Source organism: Gadus chalcogrammus, chromosome 19, assembly GCF_026213295.1.
Source record: "Gadus chalcogrammus isolate NIFS_2021 chromosome 19, NIFS_Gcha_1.0, whole genome shotgun sequence".
In the NCBI taxonomy this organism is placed as follows: Eukaryota; Metazoa; Chordata; class Actinopteri; order Gadiformes; family Gadidae; genus Gadus; species Gadus chalcogrammus.
Window position 1 is genome coordinate 11,574,828 of NC_079430.1, and position 21,135 is coordinate 11,595,962.

Genomic DNA, 21,135 nt, shown 5'->3' on the forward strand with positions numbered 1-21,135 from the left:
CAGCGGCGGTGAGCGCCAAAACACCCGCCACCACATCCCATCACCATCACCACCACAACTACCACCACCGACAGAGCCATTACAACTAACATAACACCATCACCACTACCACCACTACCACCACTACCATCACTACCACAACTACCACCACCGACAGAGCCATTACCACCTACACTAGCACCATCACCACTACCACCACTACCACAACTACCATCACTACCACAACTACCACCGCGACAGAGCCATTACCACCTACACTAACACCATCACCACCACCACCACTACCACCCCCAAAACCACTACCACCACCATCACTACCACCACTACCACTACCACCACTACCACTACCATCACTACCCCACCCCTCTTCCATCACGGCACACAACAAAAGCTTTGTCTTGAACTCACTTCAAGTCTAACAATTCAATTCATAGTAAATTGACTTGAACCCCTAACCAATTTTTCACCGTCAAGCGAATTAATAGTAAATGAAGTGGGTGACCGCCACGTATACTAGGGATCCATCATCGATGGCTTGCAGGCCGTTTTGATACAGTAGATTGAGCTTTGACTTGGGAAAGTTGAGTTACTCAAATGTTGTATTTCCCTTAAGGAATGGGTTCGTATCGATTTTATTGGACCTGCCGCCAAGAGGATATTCTTTGGGAAAATGTTTTAAAGGTGACCTTTTATACCACCAGGTGTGAGTGTGATGTCAGAAGAGGCAGATTTTCAAAACGGCTTGTAACGGCTAATCACACTCACACCTGGTGGTGTAATATGTCACCTTTAAGATTAAGGGGGCCAGGAACCTTAGTAGGAGGGAAGACATAGGCCAGCTTTTGCTACCATGATTCAGAAAGAGGCTCAGCCACAAGCGCCGTTTGTGTGGGGGAGGGGGGAAACACAAGCATTTCAAAACCTTCCCACTCCTCCTTACCTAACATCCCCCCCCACCCCCCCAAGGCACCAACATCGACGAGGCCATGCAGACGGGCTCGGTGCTGCTCCGGGACTTCCTGGCGGGCCCGGACGCCAGCCAGAATAGCGTGTCGCTGGTCATTTTCCTGACGGACGGGCGGCCCACGGTGGGCGTGGTCAAGTCCAACGCCATCCTGGGCAACGCGCGCAAGGCGGTGCAGGAGAAGTTCTGCGTGTTCACCATCGGCCTGGGCAACGACGTGGACTACCGGCTGCTGGAGCGCATGGCGCTGGAGAACTGCGGCATGATGCGGCGCATCGCCGAGGACGCCGACGCCAGCGCCATGCTCAAAGGGTAGGGGGAAGGGGCGGGCGCCGCGGGTTCGATTCCCTGTTTTTTTTGTTTTGTTTTTGTTGGGTTCGTTGAGGTCTGGGTTGTTTCTATGCAGATATGTCTCTGCTGCATGAAACTCATGATGACTCAATGTTTAGTCATATTGTTCATTTTCTTTGAAAGCGTACAATCGATATTGCACTCACTTTTAAATGTTAAGTGTAGGAAGGACGTCCGGGCAGAACGACAAACGGCCAGCTAGGCTTAGTCATTTGTTGTTCAATCAATGAAGTGCTTATGAGTCAGGGCTATTTAAAATATGACTTTTACTGAAATGAGTCATTAGAACTATACTTTCTCATCAATTTTTTAGTGACTACTTTCGTAACTACTCTATAGTTACGACATCAAATGACACAAACAAATACAGTGGACATTAACAAATGTTCCCTTTGAGGAAAAACCTCCTCCACCATATTTGTATTTTACATATCTAATGGTGCAGTGAATCCCTCCTGAACCCTCCACCATTCACCTCAGTGTGCTCATACTCATCCCAGTCTGTCTCTCATCACGCGGGCGCGAGGAGACGGCTCTAGATGTGCTGGTGCTGACAACTCACTTCTTTAATCAACGTCAGCACGGCGTCATCAGAATCTACCGCTTTTTACCACACACACATACACACACACACACACACTCACACACGCACACACATACACACAAACACTCACACACATTTTTCCTTACCCCGCCTCAATCCATCTTTCAATCTCATGCATCAACACAGAAATACAAGCACATTCACACACTCACACATACACACACACACACACACACGTATTTGCTCAGTCGAGATAGTGTATGTTTTGTGTGTCTGTTTGTTGTGAAACATCAGATGCTTATTCAAGAGATAAAACGCTGTGGTTGCGGGGAGACAGACTTGAGCTCCCCAGTCATGTGCTGGCCTTTCACATTCTCTCACGCAACCTCCTCCCAGCATCAGCATCAGTCCCTTAACCCCCTCTGTCATCGCCTGGGAACCTTGGAAGAAACTGGGAGGCGCTTCGAATGGTTCCGTTTAACACCTTGGTTTCTGAGGCCTCAAGCTCGCACACTGCCCCAATAAACACCAACCCCCGACCTTGAATGGTGGCCGAAGTTGACTGACCGCGATTCCACATTTTGGACCAAAAATTCTCAGGTGACAGCCAGTGACAACCCTATGTACCACTGGCCTCATGTGGGTGTTTGTGTGTGCTTGTTGAGGGAGTCTGCGAGCACCTCAACCGTGGACCCCTTTAGCTGTCGTGTGACCAACGGGGAGAGCATGGCATTAACGCTGCCAGGGTTAAGGGGTCGTTTCCCACTGTATGCATGCACTCAGTGTTGTAGGACACCTTTGATTAAAGTATCTCCCAAAGGGCACATCTATATGATGGATCCCTGCGGGTTCTCATGCGTCTCGCCCGTTTTCTCCCCTCACGATTCAAGATTCAATATGGGTTAACGTCATACGCACAACAATAACAAGCAGCAGTCACTGGCAATTCAATTCATGAGTCTCAGGTTCCTTCAGCAACGCAATATAAAAGGAAAAAGTGCAAGAGATTATTTGAGTATTTCCCCTCAAGTATTAATCAGTGTGACCGTTCTTCCCATCGTTCCCTGCGCTCCCAGCTTCTACGACGAGATCGGCACGCCGCTGCTGTCGGACATCCGGATCAACTACCCGGAGGACTCGGTGCAGTACGTCACCCAGAGCCTCTTCACCAACTACTTCAACGGCTCCGAGATCGTGGTGGCCGGCCGGCTGACCGACCGCGACGCGGGGTCCCTCCACGTGCAGGTGACGGCCAGCAGTAGCGACAAGACCATCGTCCTGGAGACAGACGTGCCGCTGCGCCAGCGGCAGGAGGAGACGAAGCGGCACGTGAAGGCGGCGGTGGCGGCGGCGGCCGAGCGCGCCCGAGCGGTGGCGGCGGCGAGGAGCCAAGGGCCGTCTTCGGCGAGGCCAGTGGGAGGGGCTCCGCCGCCGGCGTCGAGGCCGGTGGGAGGGGCTCCGCCGCCGGCGTCGAGGCCGGTGGGAGGGGCTTCGTCGTCGCCGCCGTCGTCGGCAGGGGCGTCGACACCGCTGGAGGGGGCGGCGCCCACGCCGGAGGAGGACTTTGTGGAGCGGCTGTGGGGCTTCCTGAGCATCAAGGAGGGGCTGCGGTCGCGGCTGCGCAGCCAGACCAGCGGCGAGCGGGAGGGTCTCACGCGGCACGCCACCGACCTCTCGCTGGCCTACAACTTCCTCACGCCGCTCACCAACCTGAACGTGGAGCGGCCCCAGGTGATGGCCAACGGCTCCATGGCCCCGCCGCCGCCCCCCACCGCCGCCCCCTCCTCCTCCAGGAGCCAGGGGCCCGGAGGACCGGCCAATGAGCTGGCGGAGGAGGAGGAGGAGGAGGAGGGGGAGGAGGAGGGAGACCGGGCCCGGGGTGACAACAGGAAGCCGGCCAGGAGCCAGGGTGCGGCTTCTGGGAACGCTATAGGTAACGCCATACGTCTTGCCTGGTCGTGGGTGACGAGGGCTGTGATTGGTTGATGTTACTAGCCTCATCCTAGCCTTAATCATCCCGATCTAACACAAACGACCAAACCTTTATCACCACGGCCAACGTGCGCAGGAGGGGCCTCAGGCAGTGGGATTACACAGGATACCAATTGAGACAAATAATGATAGCAGATGGTGTATCAAATAAGTGGTTCTCAGTCTGCGTGGGCTGTCAATAGGAGAGGTTAATCTGCACTCTGTCTCCTCGTAGGTGGTGTCGTGAGGAGACCGGCCAGGAAATCCGTCACCTTCACCAAAACATCAGGTGAATACATTGCATTCTCTCTCTCTGTCTCTGTCTCTGTTTGTCTCTCTCTCTCTCTCTCTCTCTCTCTCTCTCTCTCTCTCTCGGCCTTGCAGCCTTTAGCTGTTGTCCTTCTGTCTTTTAGTTCTGTTGGTTCTGAAGCTCCTCTGGGAGTCTGGGAGGGTGGGTGGGAGGGTAGTGGGGAGGGGGCTTGGACATGAAAGACAGATGAGAGTGGAAGTCTTTTGTAGAAGAAGCGCTCTCTCTCCCTCTGTCTCTCTCGGTCTAAACGCTTTGGAGGACAAGAGTCTGTAATTTGGATGCTTGACAAACAGACGTTAGCGGCAATCAAAATCACATGGCCATCGCGGGGGAGTGTGTGTGTGGAGTGGGGAGTGGGGAGACCCTTGAAAACACGTCGTCAAGGAGAGTCAGGGGAGTGGGGCACTACACTACTGCACTACTTCTGGTGCTTCCTCCTCTGTGTAAAGACAGAGGACTGCTGCGGAGGTAGCTAGCGGTTTAGCATGTTAGCGGCGGCTAATGACCCCCTCATTAACCCGCGCTCCCTCTCTCATTAACAACAGCATCTCGTCTCCTCTGGGCCTGGTTCTCAGGAGACCAGGGGTGGTAAGAAGAAGTGCTCGCGGCACTGGGGTCAGGCGCTGAGACACACCATTAGTCTGCTTCACGGCACTTTGGACTTTGGCTTTGAATTTCAAAAGTTCAAGGCCAAATTAGAGAAAATGTGTTCTCAGTGTCTAAGGTGCTTAGGCCCGGTATTGAGCTCAGCCAAACTGCCGTTAACTGCCAAATGTCAAAGGACAAATGTAAAATGTAAAATGCCAAATGTTTTATTTATTTTTTGGAGTGACGTTTTATTTAAATGGTATCTGAAGGGTAGTAGATTAGCGGCTTTTCCTACAAGACGAATAACCAAACTCGTTATTCCAGCTTTGCTCTCTTCAAACCAACTGGATGGATTCGGACTATTTGTAGTTCATGTTTCAGGGCCGCTTGTGTATCCAGTTTTAATCCCCTCATGTTTGTTTCCCCCCGCCCCCCAGCCGACGGGGACCCCCACTTTGTTGTGGAGTTCCCCCAGAGTAAACTCACCGTGTGCTTCAACATCAACGGAGAGCCCGGGCACGTCCTGCGCCTTGTCTCCGATCACAAGCACTCAGGTAACCCCCCCCCAACGACCCCTGGATGACCTCTCAAGCCCAAATGCCATTTTGGATGACCCCTTTGAGACGGAGCATGTTGTTTTAAAGGAGGCCGTTAAAAGAGAGCCTGAAGGGTTTTAAGTTTATGCTCGACACTGATAAATATGTCTCGTGTTTCTCACTCCTTAAAGGTCCCATGTTATACCAACAGGTGTGAGTGTAATTAGCCGTTACACTCTGTTGGACAAGGCTGGTGGACTGATCCATCCGGCACACATCTAGGTGGACACGCCCACTTGTGATGTCAGAAGAGGCCGATTTTTACAAGCCGTTACCAACGGCTTGTAACGGCTAATCACACTCACACCTTGTGGTATAATACGTCACCCTTTAAAAGCCAAACCAAGGGTCCATTCTGACCTACGGTCCAATGCAACATATCATCCCCTCTATCCCTCAAGCCAGTCTACCGTCAGTCTCCACGGCCCTCAACCTAAAAAGCCCCAAAAATCCACATGCATAATAATAATAATAATAATAATATATAGGTTTTATATAGCGCTTTTCTCGGTACCCAAAGACGCTTTACAAAAACACAAAACAAAAAGGATACAAATGGACCGTACAATACATACATGCATACATACAAATACTCCAAAACAACAATACGGAGAAAGATAGGACAATAAGAAAGAGAGGGTGAAAAAAGATTCGTCAGGTGTTGTAAGTGATGTTGAAGAGATGGGTTTTGAGATGACTTTTGAAAAACTTTTTTTAACACTCAGACAGTATACAATGATACAAGTGCGACTTGTCGGCCATGATTGTAGTTCTTTAACCTCCCCCTTCCTCCCCTTAAGGGGTGACGGTGAACGGCAAGCTCGTCGGCGCTCCGGCGCCGCCGGGCAGCCACAAGCAGCAGCGCACCTACTTCAGCGCCATCACGGTGGTGGTGGACCGCCCGGGGCGCCGCGCCTACATCGAGGTCACCCCCAAGAAGGTGATCCTGGACGGGCACGACCGGCTGGTGCTGCCCTGCGACGCCACGGTGGCCGTGCAGAGCGGCGAGGTGGCGGTGGCGGTGGCGGCGGGCGCCAACGTGACCGTGACCGTTGGCGGGACGGTGGCCTTCGTGATCCTGCTGCACCGCTACAAGAACCCCGCGCCGTACCAGAGGGATCACGTGGGGTTCTACATCTCCAACAGCAAGGGCTTGTCCCGGGACTGCCACGGCCTGCTGGGTAGGGAGCGCTCACGGTCACGGTCAAAGTCAAAAGTGAACTTAGTTGTCCGACAGGTTCGAAATTGTGTTTCCCCCATTCTCCAAATGTGCTGTTAATATGTTTACCACGCAACATTGAACATATAACATAACAACAAAATAGTGCAAAAATACGAGAATAAATAAACATAACATAGACAGACAGATAGAATATTCAGTGTTATGCTCGACGGCTGGGTTGGGATACTAGGTCCCTCTTTTCTTCCCCTCTTTCTTTTATGCGTCAATGTAGTAGACCATTTTCTTTTTGACTTGCGGCTAAAGCCGTACACATTCGAAGGGATTTGCATTTCATGAGAAAGCGTGGTTATTATTTATTCACTTCACGGTCGATTTTCTCTGCTGATGAAATGATTATAATAACTAATCAAATTCAGCACAACCACAATTCGCCTCCGGTCAAACTCAAATAAATCAGACTTTATTTGCTGGATTTTCTTTTCACAAATAACGAATCAAAACAAACAAAGCACAAAATACAATAATAACTTAAAAAGATATATATATATTTTTTTTTTTTAAAGTAAATGTTCAATACAATGCATCGTCATTCGACTTTCTGACCGATTCCGACTCGTTTTCTCTCCTCCAGGTCAGTTCCTGCACCAGGACGTGGGGCTGGGAGAGATGCTGACCGACGGCTCGCCCGAGGACGGGGCGAGGAAGACTCCGGTGCTGAAGGTGAAGCGGCGCTCGGTGCCGGTGGTGAAGAAGACCCGGCGCATCTACAGCGGCGCGCAGAGCGTGGACTGCTGGTTCGCCCGGAACAACGCGGCCAAGCTCATCGACGGGCGCTACGAGGACTATGTGGTGCCACACATGTTCGAGACGGCTGAGTGGAAAGAGGGGAGCAACGTGTGAGCGGCCTGAGGCGATCAGCATGATCATGATCTTTAACTGTAAATACCTCGCTTTTTCCGACGAAAACCGCACCCTCCTACTTGTTGCACTTAAACCTGCGATTTTTAAAAAATAATAATTTAAAGGCAATGACTTTCCAGTCGGGACTTTATTGCACCATTGCGTCGTTGATTTTTGTAAATGTAGGCTACCACGTAGGGCCTACGACATCCGAGTTTTCTCCCACGCACCCGAGACTCTGCTACCTGTACTCCTTTTTGTTTCTAATTCAAAAGTATGTTTTTGTGTGAGTATTTTGTGAGAATTGTTTTGTGTAATTTTTTTTATTGTAAATACATTTTTTAATGAAGTGTTAAACTAGTAAAATAATAATAAATATATATATATATATATATATATATATAGCCAGAAACAAAACTAGTTCAATTATTCTGCTTGTGAACCTCACACCAAACATGCCAGACGTAGGGACCAAAGCCCTCTCTCCCCCCCCCCCGCCTCCCTGTCTTCAGCCGCAGGTCACAGGCTGCTGGCCCCGCCCCCACAGGTGTGCTCACGACCAGTGCCCCCCATCCCCTCCCAGCACCAACCAACCCCCCTCCCAGGTGTCTGTCATCATCGCTCTCCCAGGTGTATGTGTGTGTGTGAGTAGAGTGGGGAGGTCTAGAGGAATTCCAACACCAAAACATGGGAGTCAGTCACCGAACTTTATTCTCTTCAGTGCAACGTAGAACAATCAAAAGTTCAAAACCAAAGGTACATTCATTAAGTAGCACCGTTGATCGGTCTTATTGTGGTCCGAGGCCACGGACTCTGATTCAACAACAGTTTATAACTGTTTTCTGGCTATAAAATCAAAAAAAATCAGAAAAAAACTAACAAAAAATAAAAACACATTAAAAGTTGGATTCACAATACATTTATGGACAAGAATACTGTTGAGTGAATGTGTAAACAGTTGATCATATAGTAGGTGCAGATACTGAATACTGTAGGTAAAGATACCCCAAGGCAATTAAGATTCACGAGTCATCATTGATCTTAAAAGGACATTGTCGATTTAAAAGCACAGGAGTATAAAGTATGCAGACAATCCAATTTTGGTTTTCCATTATACATGTTTATACCACAAATATTGTTGATATACTGTAGGGCATGATGAAGTAATCATTAAATATTTACCCAACTGTACAATTAATAATGGACCTGGGATATTATTGTACTTAACATATTCAAGATTAAACATTTGACTAAATACAGTTTCAATTGCCCGTGTAATAATCACAGATGTGCCGTCAATATAGTGGCAAATAATCAATAAAAAAATTGGCATAATAATCACAGAATAAATATATTAAATGTGCAAGGTGTCGGGAATCAATGTAACTGGTATAATTAAGATATGCATCATTAATATATGATGAATAATATATTTTTTACTCAGTTTGGTTTGACTGCTCCAGTATTCAGTTATTACAAAACAAACCATATTTCTGCATTAATGATGCGTTCACTTCCAAATCATTGAGAGAAGCTACCAAAGTAAAAGCAACAAAAGATAATATGGAATCAAGAAAGCAGTGACAGGGAATGTTGCAGGAATGTGTAGTGAATTTCTCCATAATAACAGTTCCACTTTTACAGCCCACCCTTGTTATGTACAGCTTTGTAAAAGTGGCAGTTTTCCCCCCGAAGAATGCCACAACAGAGAAGAGTCTCCATTATAGCAACTAAAGAATGTACAGCTACACATGGACTCTCCGGAAGTTATGTGCGTTTGTAATCTTCGCGGAGAAACGATGAGGCTGACAGGAAGAGCAGATTAAAGATTGTATCCACAATTATAGTCATTAAAAGGTACAGGTCCAATGTACATTCAATTAATGTTCTCTTGTGACTAACTGATCAACAACTAGTGTACACACACAAATCTATCCATTTCAAAATGCATACCTGATAAAAGTTTGAAATAGACTTCTCTAGGAACTTTAATTAAAAGCAAAAGGAAAGGCTTTTAAAGTAACATCATTCGAGTGAAGACTTGTGAAGGCTACCTCTTCATCAATCACAATCCAATCTGTGATGTGAAACACCTCTAAGGAGATCACCCTATAATACGTTTCACCCCTGCCTAGTTCAGTGGTAAGGCGATACGACCACAATTTAAATTGGGAATCCAGTCCTCTGAATTTTCCTTCTTTTGCCACCATTGCAGACCTGTCACCTGAACCCAAGTCTCCCCCCCTCTGGTTAAAGGTGGCGTGCGCTCTCTAATTAAGCCCCTATGAAACGAGGAACTTCCCTTTGGTACGTTCCACTGTGGTCACTGTGATGTTCCCTGAAGAGCACGGCAATGTGGTGAAGTAGCGATAAAAAAGGTTTAAAAAAGGCACAAAGAAAACCTGAGATACATACTCGCCCACTGCGTCGTTTCCAATCGCTGAAAACAAGTCAGAAGGATGTTAGAACCACAGGGGGAAGGGCCTTCAAAATGGAGCCTCACACACAGATCTGACTATGAAGAACCCTTGTGTCGATGGTGATCAGGAGACAAATTAAAACGAGAAAGGAAATCAATGAATCAATAATAAATCACAGCATTCTCGTTAAATATTCACTACCTGAGATTCCTCTGTACATGTCTGTGTGTGTACGAGTGACAGACAGAAGACAAAGAGGTACAGGTTCTCTTATGGCTGCCTTCTCATTGGTTATAGTAGTAGTGGGCGGGCTTAGGATTGCCTGTGGATTCTGGGGGCCCCAGGTGGTACTGGGTGGGCTGGGTCACACCACCACCCAGCTGGGTTTGGGGGCTCCCTCAGAGAAGTGGGGTGTGGGGATGAGCTGGTCTTCACCCCCCTCCTCCTCCTCTTCCTCAGTGGCGTCCTCCGTGTCTGTATCTACAGTCAGCAGCACCTGCAGACACACACACACACACACACACACACACACACACACACACACACACACACACACACACACACACACACACACACACACACACACACACACACACACACACACACACACACACACACACACACACACAGTTGTGTAAGCATGAGATTAAATTCAAGCGATTCCGAAGGCATGTTAAGAAATTTTCCACTATCAAAAAACTTCCAAAATATTTAAGGGAAACATCTTTTATGCATTACTACTGCCACATTTCCTTCCGATGATCAAACATTTTCCACACGGCGTAGCCAGCAGAGAGTCTGTAAAATAAGATCCCAGGTTGGAAGCCCATCTCTCGGTGTAAAGCTGGGACGCTGATGATCTGTTGGATCCATAAGCTGGCCCTGGCTGCACAGCTATACAACGTTTACGGTCTCGGGGCCTTCTGCAACACCCCCACCCTGCTGTGGCCCTCCGGCTCTGATCCGAGAAGCAGAGGCTTCTCTGGGCGCGCTCGTGTGCTCCATAATCCATCCCATAATATTATATCCAGAATAGAGAGACGCAGGGCAGTGGATCACAACACCAGCATTGTGACCACACTGCGTTCGCCTTTACTCTCCCCCTCTGTCACTCAACCTCCCTCCCTCTTACTCATTCTCTCCATTGCGTTTGACCAGCATACTCTTTTCCCCATCCTCCCCCCCCCCCCCCCGCCTCCACCCAATCTATCTCATTCTCTCAATCCCCTTCTTCTATTCAGCTCAGCTTTCCATCACATCGCGCATCAGGGGGAAATAGAGGGGGAATAGAGCTTGATTCCCAAATGTCACGTTTAATACCGAGATGAAGGGATGTTGTGTTGCTCCCAGAGGGGAAAGCGTGTGTGCCTGTGTGTGTGCCTGTTTGTGTGTGTGCTTTTGAGCACGCATGTGTGTGTGTAAACGTGTGTGTGTGTACCAGGGCCCCCAAGAGGAATCCACTATTCCATAGTTCAGAAGGAAGACACGGGCTACTGTTCAAGTGACATTGTGGGCGGCCTTTGCGGCTGCGTTCCCGTGGCCTCAAGACAACAGGGGCTGTTGAAGTGACAGAGTCCTTCCATGTTCCCACTGCGCTTTGCTACCACTAATGGGGTAGAAAAAAACAGGCCAACTGTTTGTGCCATACAAGAGCCATGGTGTAACTTGGAACAAGCTCTGAGGTGATGTGTTGACGCATGCTCAGAGTCCACTCGGAGTGCCCCGCTGTGGTTTAGCCTGGCGGACGTAGTCACAGTTTGTTGTACCATTTAGGAGAAAGAAAGGCCACGAAGGCCAATATGTGACATGGTGCCAAGTCTGTATCTAACAGGTTACCATTCCCCATATAATTAAGAACTCAGTTATTTCTCCATTGTCGATCGTAGCCATGCATTCTGGATGTACGATGCTGATGGTGATGCGGCTGGTCTCACAGTTGGTCTTATCTGGTGAAAGTCATTCTGGGTAATGTAGGAAATGAACACTCTGGGACAGATGAGTCCCGACTGGTAGTGAATAGAGAATCCTTAGAATAACGACGAACCCTACAACCACACAGATAGGAAAGTAAACAGGGGGATTTTTAGCCCCTATTATTCCCAATTTCGTATAAACAATACAGCAAGGTTTTATGGGACGTTTTTTGTCCATGATCTCACCTGGGATTCGTCGTCGGCAATGAACGGCAGGGAGCCCGACCGCGGGAGGCCGGGGCCGCTGTCGCACGAGTCCTCCATGCTCTTCGTCGTCTTGTACTTCCTCATCATCAGACTGTCCACCACCCAGAACATGATGGACTGCAGGCGGGCGAGAGACACAGGAACAGAGTTGGAGAAGATACTGAGTTCAGAGTCTAGATCTCTCTCACTGTATACATCTTTAGACCGTTGTTTTTTATTATATGTTAATACAAATATTCCATCTATAATATATTGAATATAATAAGCCCATATATGTCCAGTTAGGGAGAGAGAGATGTTTTGGAACAGTTTAATTGACAGTTGATTGTCAACTATTTTCATCCCTCTCAAAACTGAAACACCATCTCTATCTTTAACTTTAATCTTATCTTATCTTCTCATCTGGGGAGCGGAGGAAGGTTCTGGAAGTTTGAGAGCCCACTCACGTTGACTATGAAGGGCACGATGAGCATGACAACCACCAGCTCCAGCTGGGGATCAGTGATGTAGCTTAGCAACACCGCCTGCAACTGTAAACAAAAGGGGCGGTCATATAAGGTTGGACCTTCTTCTGACCTTTTACTTTTACTCAAAAAAAATATATATATAGAAATGTACATTCATGTTTACATAGGTGTTGCTTGTTCAACATTCTTTGTTATAACTGAAGTGACCTCCATTTTCTTTTCTGTATTTGTTCATACAGGGATAACTGACATGGAGAAGGACGTGTTATTCATTTTTACAAGCAAGTGTTTCACCTGTTCACCTTGCTCTTGCACTCTACAGTATGTTAGTATGTTAGCTTGTTATACAGCATGAGCGAGAACAGACTGAGTGAAAGGGTGCATCACAAACCACACATCCTATATATAATATAATTCAAAGTATTAGAAATATACTTATTAAATATAAATACACATATTTTTCACATATTTCTATGAACAATAATTATTTCTTTAAAATAATAATCATTATTTCTTTAAAATAATAATAATTACGTTAAAAAAAGACCCTTTTTTCAATACTTTGCAATGCTAGATTGTAGTCGAGATTAAGATTTACAGATCCAAAAGTGTTAAGGTTAAATAAAAAGGTTAAAACATCAAACTTATAATGTATTACCGTAGTTCCCGATACAAGACCAGATGTATTTCTGCATTTGGAGGTTTATTTGTATATTGTGAAAAGAGATACAGAAAAGTAGCCGTTTGTGGCTAGCTTCTATGCGTGTGCGTGTGCGTGTGCATGTGCATGCGTGTGTGTGCGTGCGTGTGCATGTCTGTGTAGTGTGGCGGGGGCCCCACACTCACGTTGGTCCAGCCGGGGACCAGCAGCACCAGGCTGACCACGGCCTTCTCCAGCACCATGATGACCAGGTAGAAGCCACACTGTCCCAGCCATGCCGCAGCCTGGGGGGGGTCACCTGGAGGTCAGACAGAGGTCAGCGCCATGGGAAACCCCAGAGGGGTAACCCCACAAGGTCAAAGTCCTAAACTCTGAAATATGTTAATTTATCTGTGTGTTTGCTATTAATAATATTTTGCTATTGTCAGTAGCACTTGACTGTAGTGATTTGGGGGACACTAAATCTTATGATTGGTCCAGATACATTTAATTAAGGAGCTGGTATGGGGTAAGGCTCCTTGCTTTGGTTTGGAGCCAGACACCAATGAAACCACAATACACTACTGCTCGCGAACGTAGCTCCGTTGTTCACTAATGGTTCAAGAGCGGCATCTAGTGGTCATGGTTGGAAGTACAAAGCATTGTTTAATTGAAAGTTCCAGCGTGTAGCATCTAGCATCAATTTAGTTGCATCTAGCGGTGAGGTTGCAGATTGCAACCAACTGATTACCACCCCTCAACCCTCCCTCGACTAGGGTGCCCTCTACTGGCCATAATGTAAGGTAATTTAAAAATAATTGTGTCATGGTCTAACTACAGCATTGAGTAGCCAAACTTAAAGTGATGGGGTTCCTGTTAAACGCCATTATCATTGAATCACCTGAATACATATAATATTTTGGTGAGGGCAAAGAAAATACTAGCCATCACTTGCTATATGAATTATATCTTAAGCTCTATATCGTTGAAAAGATTAACTTGCAAACCAGATCCTGTTTTCTCAGGTCTCACATGTTTGGGTGAAGGTTTACTTTAACAATTTATTAATACCGGAGGGGGATTTCAAGTGTTTGATGTGTCTTATCTTTGAAGGCCAAATAACACCACTAATGACACACCAGGTTTTTTCCAATTTGCTGATTCACCGAAATTGCACCAATCATGTTGGTGCTCCTTTATTTGGTTTGCATGTGTCTGGTCTATCTAACAAAGGGCTGTGTGTGTGTGTGTGGCCTCGGCCAGGCAGTCTGTTGTTGCAAGGCAAACATTTGCGCTCGTTTCAAAATGGCCGCTCACCGTATTCTCCAAACGTGAGCAGTGTCCACTGCTTGTGCTCCACCAGCTTGGACACCAGCCGGACTCCCGCCCAGATGAACAGCATCCCCAGTGTGGCGTCCAACAGGAAGTTGATTAAGTAGCTACAGGAAATGACACGAAATTCCGGTTGGTTATCCCCGTTGAATATACAACCATAGAACGACGATAACGATGATGGAGATACTAGTGTTTAACAGACACATGAAAAGGTTGCCATTCTATAAATCACAATCTCAAAACCTAACAACAATTACAACATGCAGTTTTATCCATAGCATGCGGCCCGGGGACCAACGATTCTAACTGAAAAGACTTTACTAACTGAATCAATAAATCAATGAATAATTGGTCAATCAATTAATTGGTTTTTGGTCCTTCTGCTGATGTTATCAGGCCTAATAAAACAGTCTATGGCGTCCCCTTGACGGGGGGGCCCCTGGGGGGGTCCTGGGAGGACCTACAGAGAGCAGGGGTCCTCCTCAGTGAGCGTGGACAGGAACACGTTGGCCAGGTGGATGAACAGCGCCCCGATGGCCTGCTTGGACGTGTCATAGAACCTGGGGGGAGAGGAGGGGGGGGGGGGGGAACAGGAAGTGATGAGGGCCAGGCGCAAGTGTCCGCAGGGGAACCGATGAGGGAGAGAAGAGGAAGACTCAAAGCCACGATGTAGACTAAGGCCCAATCCCATTTCTACCCCTTCCCCCTCCCCCTTGTTTTGAAGGGGGAAGGGGTAAGGGGTAGAAATGGGATTGGGCCTAAGGCCCAATCCCATCCCAATCCCATTACCCCTTCAAAACAAGGGGGAGGGGGAAGGGGAAGGGGGAAGGGGTAGAAATGGGATTGGGCCTTAAAACGAAAAACAATGACGTTTGTATAGTCTGTCGAACAGCGGTGTAATATAGACGTTTAAACATGGTATAGCCAAAATCTCATGACATTTAAATGATTGATTGTGTCTTTTTACCTGCCGGGCTGGAGACATCTAAAAAATGACCTGCCAAATGGTGAAACTCGTCAGCCATTGGCTGGGGGCAGGAGTTCATTTTTGAACGTGGTACAATATACCAACAGTGATAGGTGTGCTTTTCGTTTATCAAGAGTCGCGGAGAGACAAGGCTAAATATTCAGGCGGTATTGTTGACCAACGGCAGGCAGTGATGTATTGGGGGGCGCTTGGGAAATGTTTGACTAATTTCTGCAAAGCACCCTGCACACACTGACTACTGACTGGCGATCGAAGCCACCATTCGATTTGGTCTCAACCCCGCCATTGTGTTTGTGCAAACACATAATTTTTGTTTTTGGTATATCAGGGCCTTAAGGGGAGGGAGAGACAGAGACATAGACACAGAGACAGAGACAGAGAGAGAGAGACTACTGACCAGATCCGCCATGGTCGTCTGATGCTCGCAGGTTCTCGGAACCTCTTCACTGGAAACAAAAGAAAGAAACCAAAACCACATGTTCACTTCACTTACGAAATACAATCCTGTGGGCAGGTGGTTTCATAAGAGCAGCCAGTGTCTGTTGCTGTGGGCTTGTTATCATGACTCACATGCATACTGGCCCAGGTTTTAAATAAATGCTGCGCTTCTCTCTGCGTCTAGGACTCACACAGTCTGCTCTGCTTGTTTACCTCTACAGCCATATCTCAAGGACTGCAAGGTGACTCACACACGCACACACACGCAAACATCATGCACACACAAACACAGAGATGTCTGTGTTTTTTTTGTGTTTTTTTCTGACTTATGCTTGTTCTTGACCTATTTCGCCTTATATTATTTCGTTTTTGTTTTGCACTCATGTTATTCTCTCTTGTTTGTTATCTCTTGTTTGTTATCCCGGCAACATTGTAAAGGAGCACCTGTCCACCCTAAAAAAATATTCTCAGACAGAAATAAAATAAAGGTTGAATAAATTAATTAATTCACAGCAACTGTGGCTTAAGCAATCAGGGCACCTCTCTTCAGACTATGACCAGGGTGGGTTAGGGGTTGGGGGAAGGTTGGGGGAGGCATGCTACACTGTAGTGCTGGAAGCAACCACCCCTGCACAATGAACATGGGAGAGGGTCGGGGGTGTTGTCAGGACACGACGCGTGTAAACATTAACACACCAGCGGATGTCCTCTGACCTGAGGGAGCTACATGCGCGCACACACACACACACACACACACACACACACACACACACACACACACACACACACACACACACACACACACACACACACACACACACACACACACACACACACACACACACACACACGAGGATGGGACGGAGGGGGAGCGAGAGAGATATTGATTACTCTACTAATAAGTAACTGAGTGGAGGCTAGCGAGTGTATTGATCCGTCGCCCCTCCCTACTGTCTAACCTTGTTACGGAAACAAAAAGCAACACAGCGAATTGGGCCGCAATAAATCTGATATCTGACAACAACAAAAAATAACACCGGGAAGGTTGATCCTCCTTCCAGCTCGACACACGCTCAAACATTAAATGTGTATTATGTTGTTGTTGTGTATGCATCATTTTTCAATGGGGACTCTATTGAGTTACTTCATAAGAATCCATTTGTTACATTGCAGGATAAGGCAAACTCAGGTCAACCATTGTTGGATCTAAGAAAACTTGGCTAGGTAATCTCCTTCCACTCAGAGTGACCGTTGCTATGAAAGCGTTTTGTTAAACAAACTTCCTGAGACCGTTGCTCCAAAATACTTTTGTAAAACAAACTTCCTTCCACTGAGAGTGGCCGTTACTAAACTTCTACAGTCATTCCTCAGAGCTTGAGAAAGTTTGGCCTCTAGTTCCTCTTTAAAAAGTTCTCCCTTTTGCCTTTGGGACAGAACAAGAGACACATTTCTCCTGAACTGACCTCGTCATTGCCTCACAATATAGACACACTCACAAACACCACCTGACCTGCTCCAAGCAAGCACCCACAGTCAACATTATGAAACTAATAGTGCTTACAAAAATGTGTCCTAGAATTCACTTGCTTATTAGAATATCATGCGGTAAAGGAATCTTGTGCAAAACCCCAATTATTTGAGTTTTGGGTTACTTTGCAAACCATTACACATAAAACAGAAATAAAAGTAAAAAAAATGTGCTTCATACTAAATAATACAATTAAATTATATTTTTTTATTTATGAAATCATGTTTAGTAGGTAACGGACGGTCAATGCTTATGAAACCGAAGTATGGCTGCGGACCTACATGCATTTAACATGAGGCTTAACCGCACTGATGAAATGCACATTCAACATTGAAATACCCCAATCTACGGCCTCGTGAGGTTCATCGTGCCTGGAGATACAACCGTCCTAGAAACCAATAATAGGGTGGGGCCATTCGTGGGCAGTCAGCTGCACCATGGATGTGGGCTATGATGACAAGAGGTCAGCTGCCTCAGGATCACAAGTTAGTTCCTCAATAACTGGCTATTGTTCAATAAAGAGACTTTCTCTCAACGCTCATTGGCCAACCACGTTCGGCTCCCTTGCAACCATCGCGTTAAAAAACAACGCATAGGGTGACACGTTGAATGGCTGAATGTTCTCTTGGTATTTAAAAAAACAAATAATAATAATAATAGCTAAGACGGCATCTAATAGTTTTGTAGTAACATATAATGTTGTTTCCTGCCGTCAAATACGCCACTTTGGCTGTATGTCGAAACAGAAAATGTAAACAAAGCGCCACGTGGAAAACGTAAACATGTCTCTTACGCGTTGTTATCTTACACCAAGAAGATCATCGATCCATGCACTAAACAGGTCATTGAATTGTTTGTTGGATAAACTAGGCTACTCACGCATCAGAGTGCTGAACGCCACGACGCCAAGCAGCCCTTGGATCAGCACCCCGAACCTGTCCGTCAGGGCTCCGTTATCGCAGCCGTGCGGGGTCGCCTCGATGATATCAGACATATTAGTTATTTCCGTTACTTTATTGATGTCCAATCGATCCGGCAGTAAAATCTCTTTGTATCCGTTAATGTCCATGTTGATAGGGTTACTTAAATACAATGCAACGAACAAAGGGGCACTTCTTCAAAAACGGCGTTTTGTTGACGAAATGTGGGACTCACGTTCTCTTCAAAAGATAAAATCAACCGAAACAATAAAAACAACAGCGCCAATTTATGGACCGACGAAATGACAAGTAGTCCAGAGACGGACTTTCGTTTCTAACTCTAAAACCGTTAAGGAGAAAAAGGAGGGTGATCGATTCTCCGTAAAGCCGACACATCCACGGCTCTTCACAACAAACCAGCTCAGAGCAGGGCGTGACGTCACCTCCCCCAGCTCTCCCCTAACCTCGCGATGCTTCAGGGCGATCTCCTCCTGTCTTTTGTCTTTCAATCTCGCCCTCGCGCAAACATAGGGGCGATCGCGATGCTCACTCCCACTGTGTCCAAAGCGGCTAGATAACGACCCCCAATGCGATCGTAACTCCGTACATTACGCATTTTATATACACAGTAAGCTATAACGAGATGTAGGACAGTTACGAGCATGTACTGTATGTTTATTTATTTATTTGATGTAGGCCTATTTATAGGAAGAACTAATATAGGCTATATGTCACATTTATGTATTATATTTTTTCTATCAATACAGAATGCCACATCATGATTGTAACAGCCCTATTCATATTCACATGTTGAGTCGGCCTACATGTTACCACCCGCCCACTGTGCATGGGGAAAACAAAATATCCCCTTTATCTCGTTAATCTGATGCGGGTGTACGGGCCTATACTACCCCAAAACAACACAGGTTCCTCCGTTTAGGTCCATGGCGCAGGGGTAGGCCTATTTTGTGCAGAACCATGGCACGAATCGCACGTGGGGGGATAATCCCTTCTCCCGCGCGCTTGGAAAAGCCTCTTGGATGCCAGATTAAATGAAGCACGGCGCGCGCCCCAACCATCTGTTACATCACAAGTGGGGTCTACTCAACTCTAACCGTTTGTTGGCACTTCAGTGACTCGGGCCGATGCGGTACACGGTGCATTCGGTGACTCGGGAGAATTTAACCCCATTAACAACACGAGAGAGGAGAGGCGAGAGAACTGTAAAAATATCAGATCTTTCTGATTAGTAAAACAATTAATTTAGGCTACTTAAAGCTGTCTCGTGATCCTTAGGTTTGATGGGTTGATTGAATGACTCTCTGAAATGTCCCTCACCTATATCTTAACCATTTTACTGCCGGCTTATTGTCTGACAAGTAGGTCCTTTATGCGAAATGCAAGCAAAGAACAGCGAACATATGTCGGTGAAAGCGCATCGCTATATTATTCAGTAGGCTAAAACTTTAATTTGACTACAGAGCTAAAACGTGCGCACCGCCACTAGAGGATAGTGTTGACTCGAGATATTGGGTTGTTTAAAAGTGTTTTCACCAAAACTCATGTGTAAAATATATCTCGTCAGTTAATGGTTGAAATTTATTTTATTTTTACAAGCAGGTTCTCGCCTCTTCTATTCCTTGTCTGTTTATTGCGGTGCTGCCGGGTCACTTAATTTTCATGTGGATTTTCTTTTATAGGCTTTATTTGCCAGATGGCATTATTTTTTTGTGAGGGGGGGGGGGTTGCGGATTAGATTTCTGTTGTTGCATCCGTTCAGTGTTCGTTCTCATCATTCACATATCAATGAGCTAATCAATGGCGTGTATAATTGCCTTCTTGTTTAATAGGAAGGAAGGTTACATTTAAATATTTCAATGATTTATAACCCAAATGCGCAGCGATTTTCTGTGTGTGTGTGTGTGTGTGTGTGTGTGTGTGTGTGTGTGTGTGTGTGTGTGTGTGTGTGTGTGTGTGTGTGTGTGTGTGTGTGTGTGTGTGTGTGTGTGTGTGTGTGTGTGTTTTATAGTAGCCTACCTTGATAGTCAAAACCAATATAGGCCTACTCCAAGATTTAAACGTTATAGGTTACTTTCCTATGGATAAAATGGAATTCCCCTTTCTGCCAACGCAATAAATTATCAAGCACTTCCTTTACATGATCTAGCTAGCCTATGTGAAACGGAAACCTATTGTGGGTTTTTTCCGTGTCACGAGGCGTGGACTATGACAATTATTTGATTTCCTCCAAAAATATGTTTGGGTAACCAGGAATACATTTCTTCAATAGGCAATGGACATATTTAAGTCTTCTAAAATATGGCTTAATGCGTTTCCCGCTTCCGATGTGTGCGTGTGTGTGCGCGTGTGTTTGCGTGTGTGCGTGTGTGTGTGTGTGTGTGTGTGTGTGTGTGTGTGTGTGTGTGTGTGTGTGTGTGTGTGTGTGTGTGTGTGTGTGTGTGTGTGTGTGTGTGTGTGTGTGTGTGTGTGTGTGTGAGCTTCTTTGCATTGGAGAGAACGAGCACAAAAAAAAGGGGGTGGGGACTTTAACGTCTCTATTTATAATTGGCCAAAACAAATTTGTTTGCAACTGCACTAAAGGTCAACGAAGGAGTTGGCTAGAAAAATATCTGTCGAATTATTTTGGACATGCGCAGAGCGGAGATGCCATATTGGAAGGAGGGTTTGGAGTGCAGCAGCAGCAGCAGCTGAAGACGTCGCTCGCTCGCTTTCAGAGAACGAAGGGAAAAGGTCTGGAGGATTTAGACGCGAGAAAAACTTCATCGAGGTAAGACAGGTGACAGCTTTAGGT

At 46.5% G+C, this 21,135-nt stretch overlaps 3 protein-coding genes across 3 annotated transcripts in view; 2 read left to right on the forward strand and 1 right to left on the reverse strand.

Moving 5' to 3' along the window:
• The window catches only part of itih5 (inter-alpha-trypsin inhibitor heavy chain 5), a 17,732-nt gene extending 8,447 nt beyond the window's left edge, over positions 1–9,285 (forward strand). The window contains exons 8-14 of the mRNA XM_056578410.1: positions 1–8; positions 967–1,276; positions 2,936–3,792; positions 4,066–4,119; positions 5,166–5,282; positions 6,125–6,505; positions 7,139–9,285. The exon at positions 1–8 is cut by the window's left edge and continues 164 nt beyond it. Coding sequence (XP_056434385.1) covers positions 1–8; positions 967–1,276; positions 2,936–3,792; positions 4,066–4,119; positions 5,166–5,282; positions 6,125–6,505; positions 7,139–7,407 — 1,996 coding nt within the window. The 3' untranslated portion in view covers positions 7,408–9,285. The remainder of the gene's footprint in view (positions 9–966; positions 1,277–2,935; positions 3,793–4,065; positions 4,120–5,165; positions 5,283–6,124; positions 6,506–7,138) is intronic.
• Positions 8,831–18,794, reverse strand: tmem110l (transmembrane protein 110, like). Its single transcript, XM_056578415.1, has 8 exons — positions 18,283–18,794; positions 15,835–15,883; positions 14,914–15,009; positions 14,432–14,553; positions 13,321–13,433; positions 12,454–12,537; positions 11,987–12,124; positions 8,831–10,323 (listed from the first exon to the last, which is right to left on the reverse strand). The coding sequence occupies exons 1-8, from the start codon at positions 18,470–18,472 to the stop codon at positions 10,192–10,194; spliced, it is 924 nt and encodes a 307-aa protein (XP_056434390.1). The 5' UTR covers positions 18,473–18,794; the 3' UTR covers positions 8,831–10,191.
• Positions 18,795–20,935: 2,141 nt separating this feature from the next.
• Positions 20,936–21,135, forward strand: part of sfmbt2 (Scm like with four mbt domains 2) — a 34,278-nt gene continuing 34,078 nt past the window's right edge. The window contains exon 1 of the mRNA XM_056578411.1: positions 20,936–21,111. The gene's annotated coding sequence lies outside the window, so the exon portion shown is untranslated. The remainder of the gene's footprint in view (positions 21,112–21,135) is intronic.

What these genes read in the sequence shown, in the direction of transcription:
- tmem110l (XM_056578415.1), bottom strand. Translation starts at nt 18,472, where the DNA reads ATGGACATTAACGGATACAAAGAGATTTTACTGCCGGATCGATTGGAC. An exon ending in GGCGTTCAGCACTCTGATGC is followed by an intron (nt 15,884 to 18,282) that starts GTGAGTAGCCTA and finishes TTTTGTTTCCAG; the next exon opens with TGAAGAGGTTCCGAGAACCT. An exon ending in TGGTCCCCGGCTGGACCAAC is followed by an intron (nt 12,538 to 13,320) that starts GTGAGTGTGGGG and finishes TTTTGTTTACAG; the next exon opens with TTGCAGGCGGTGTTGCTAAG.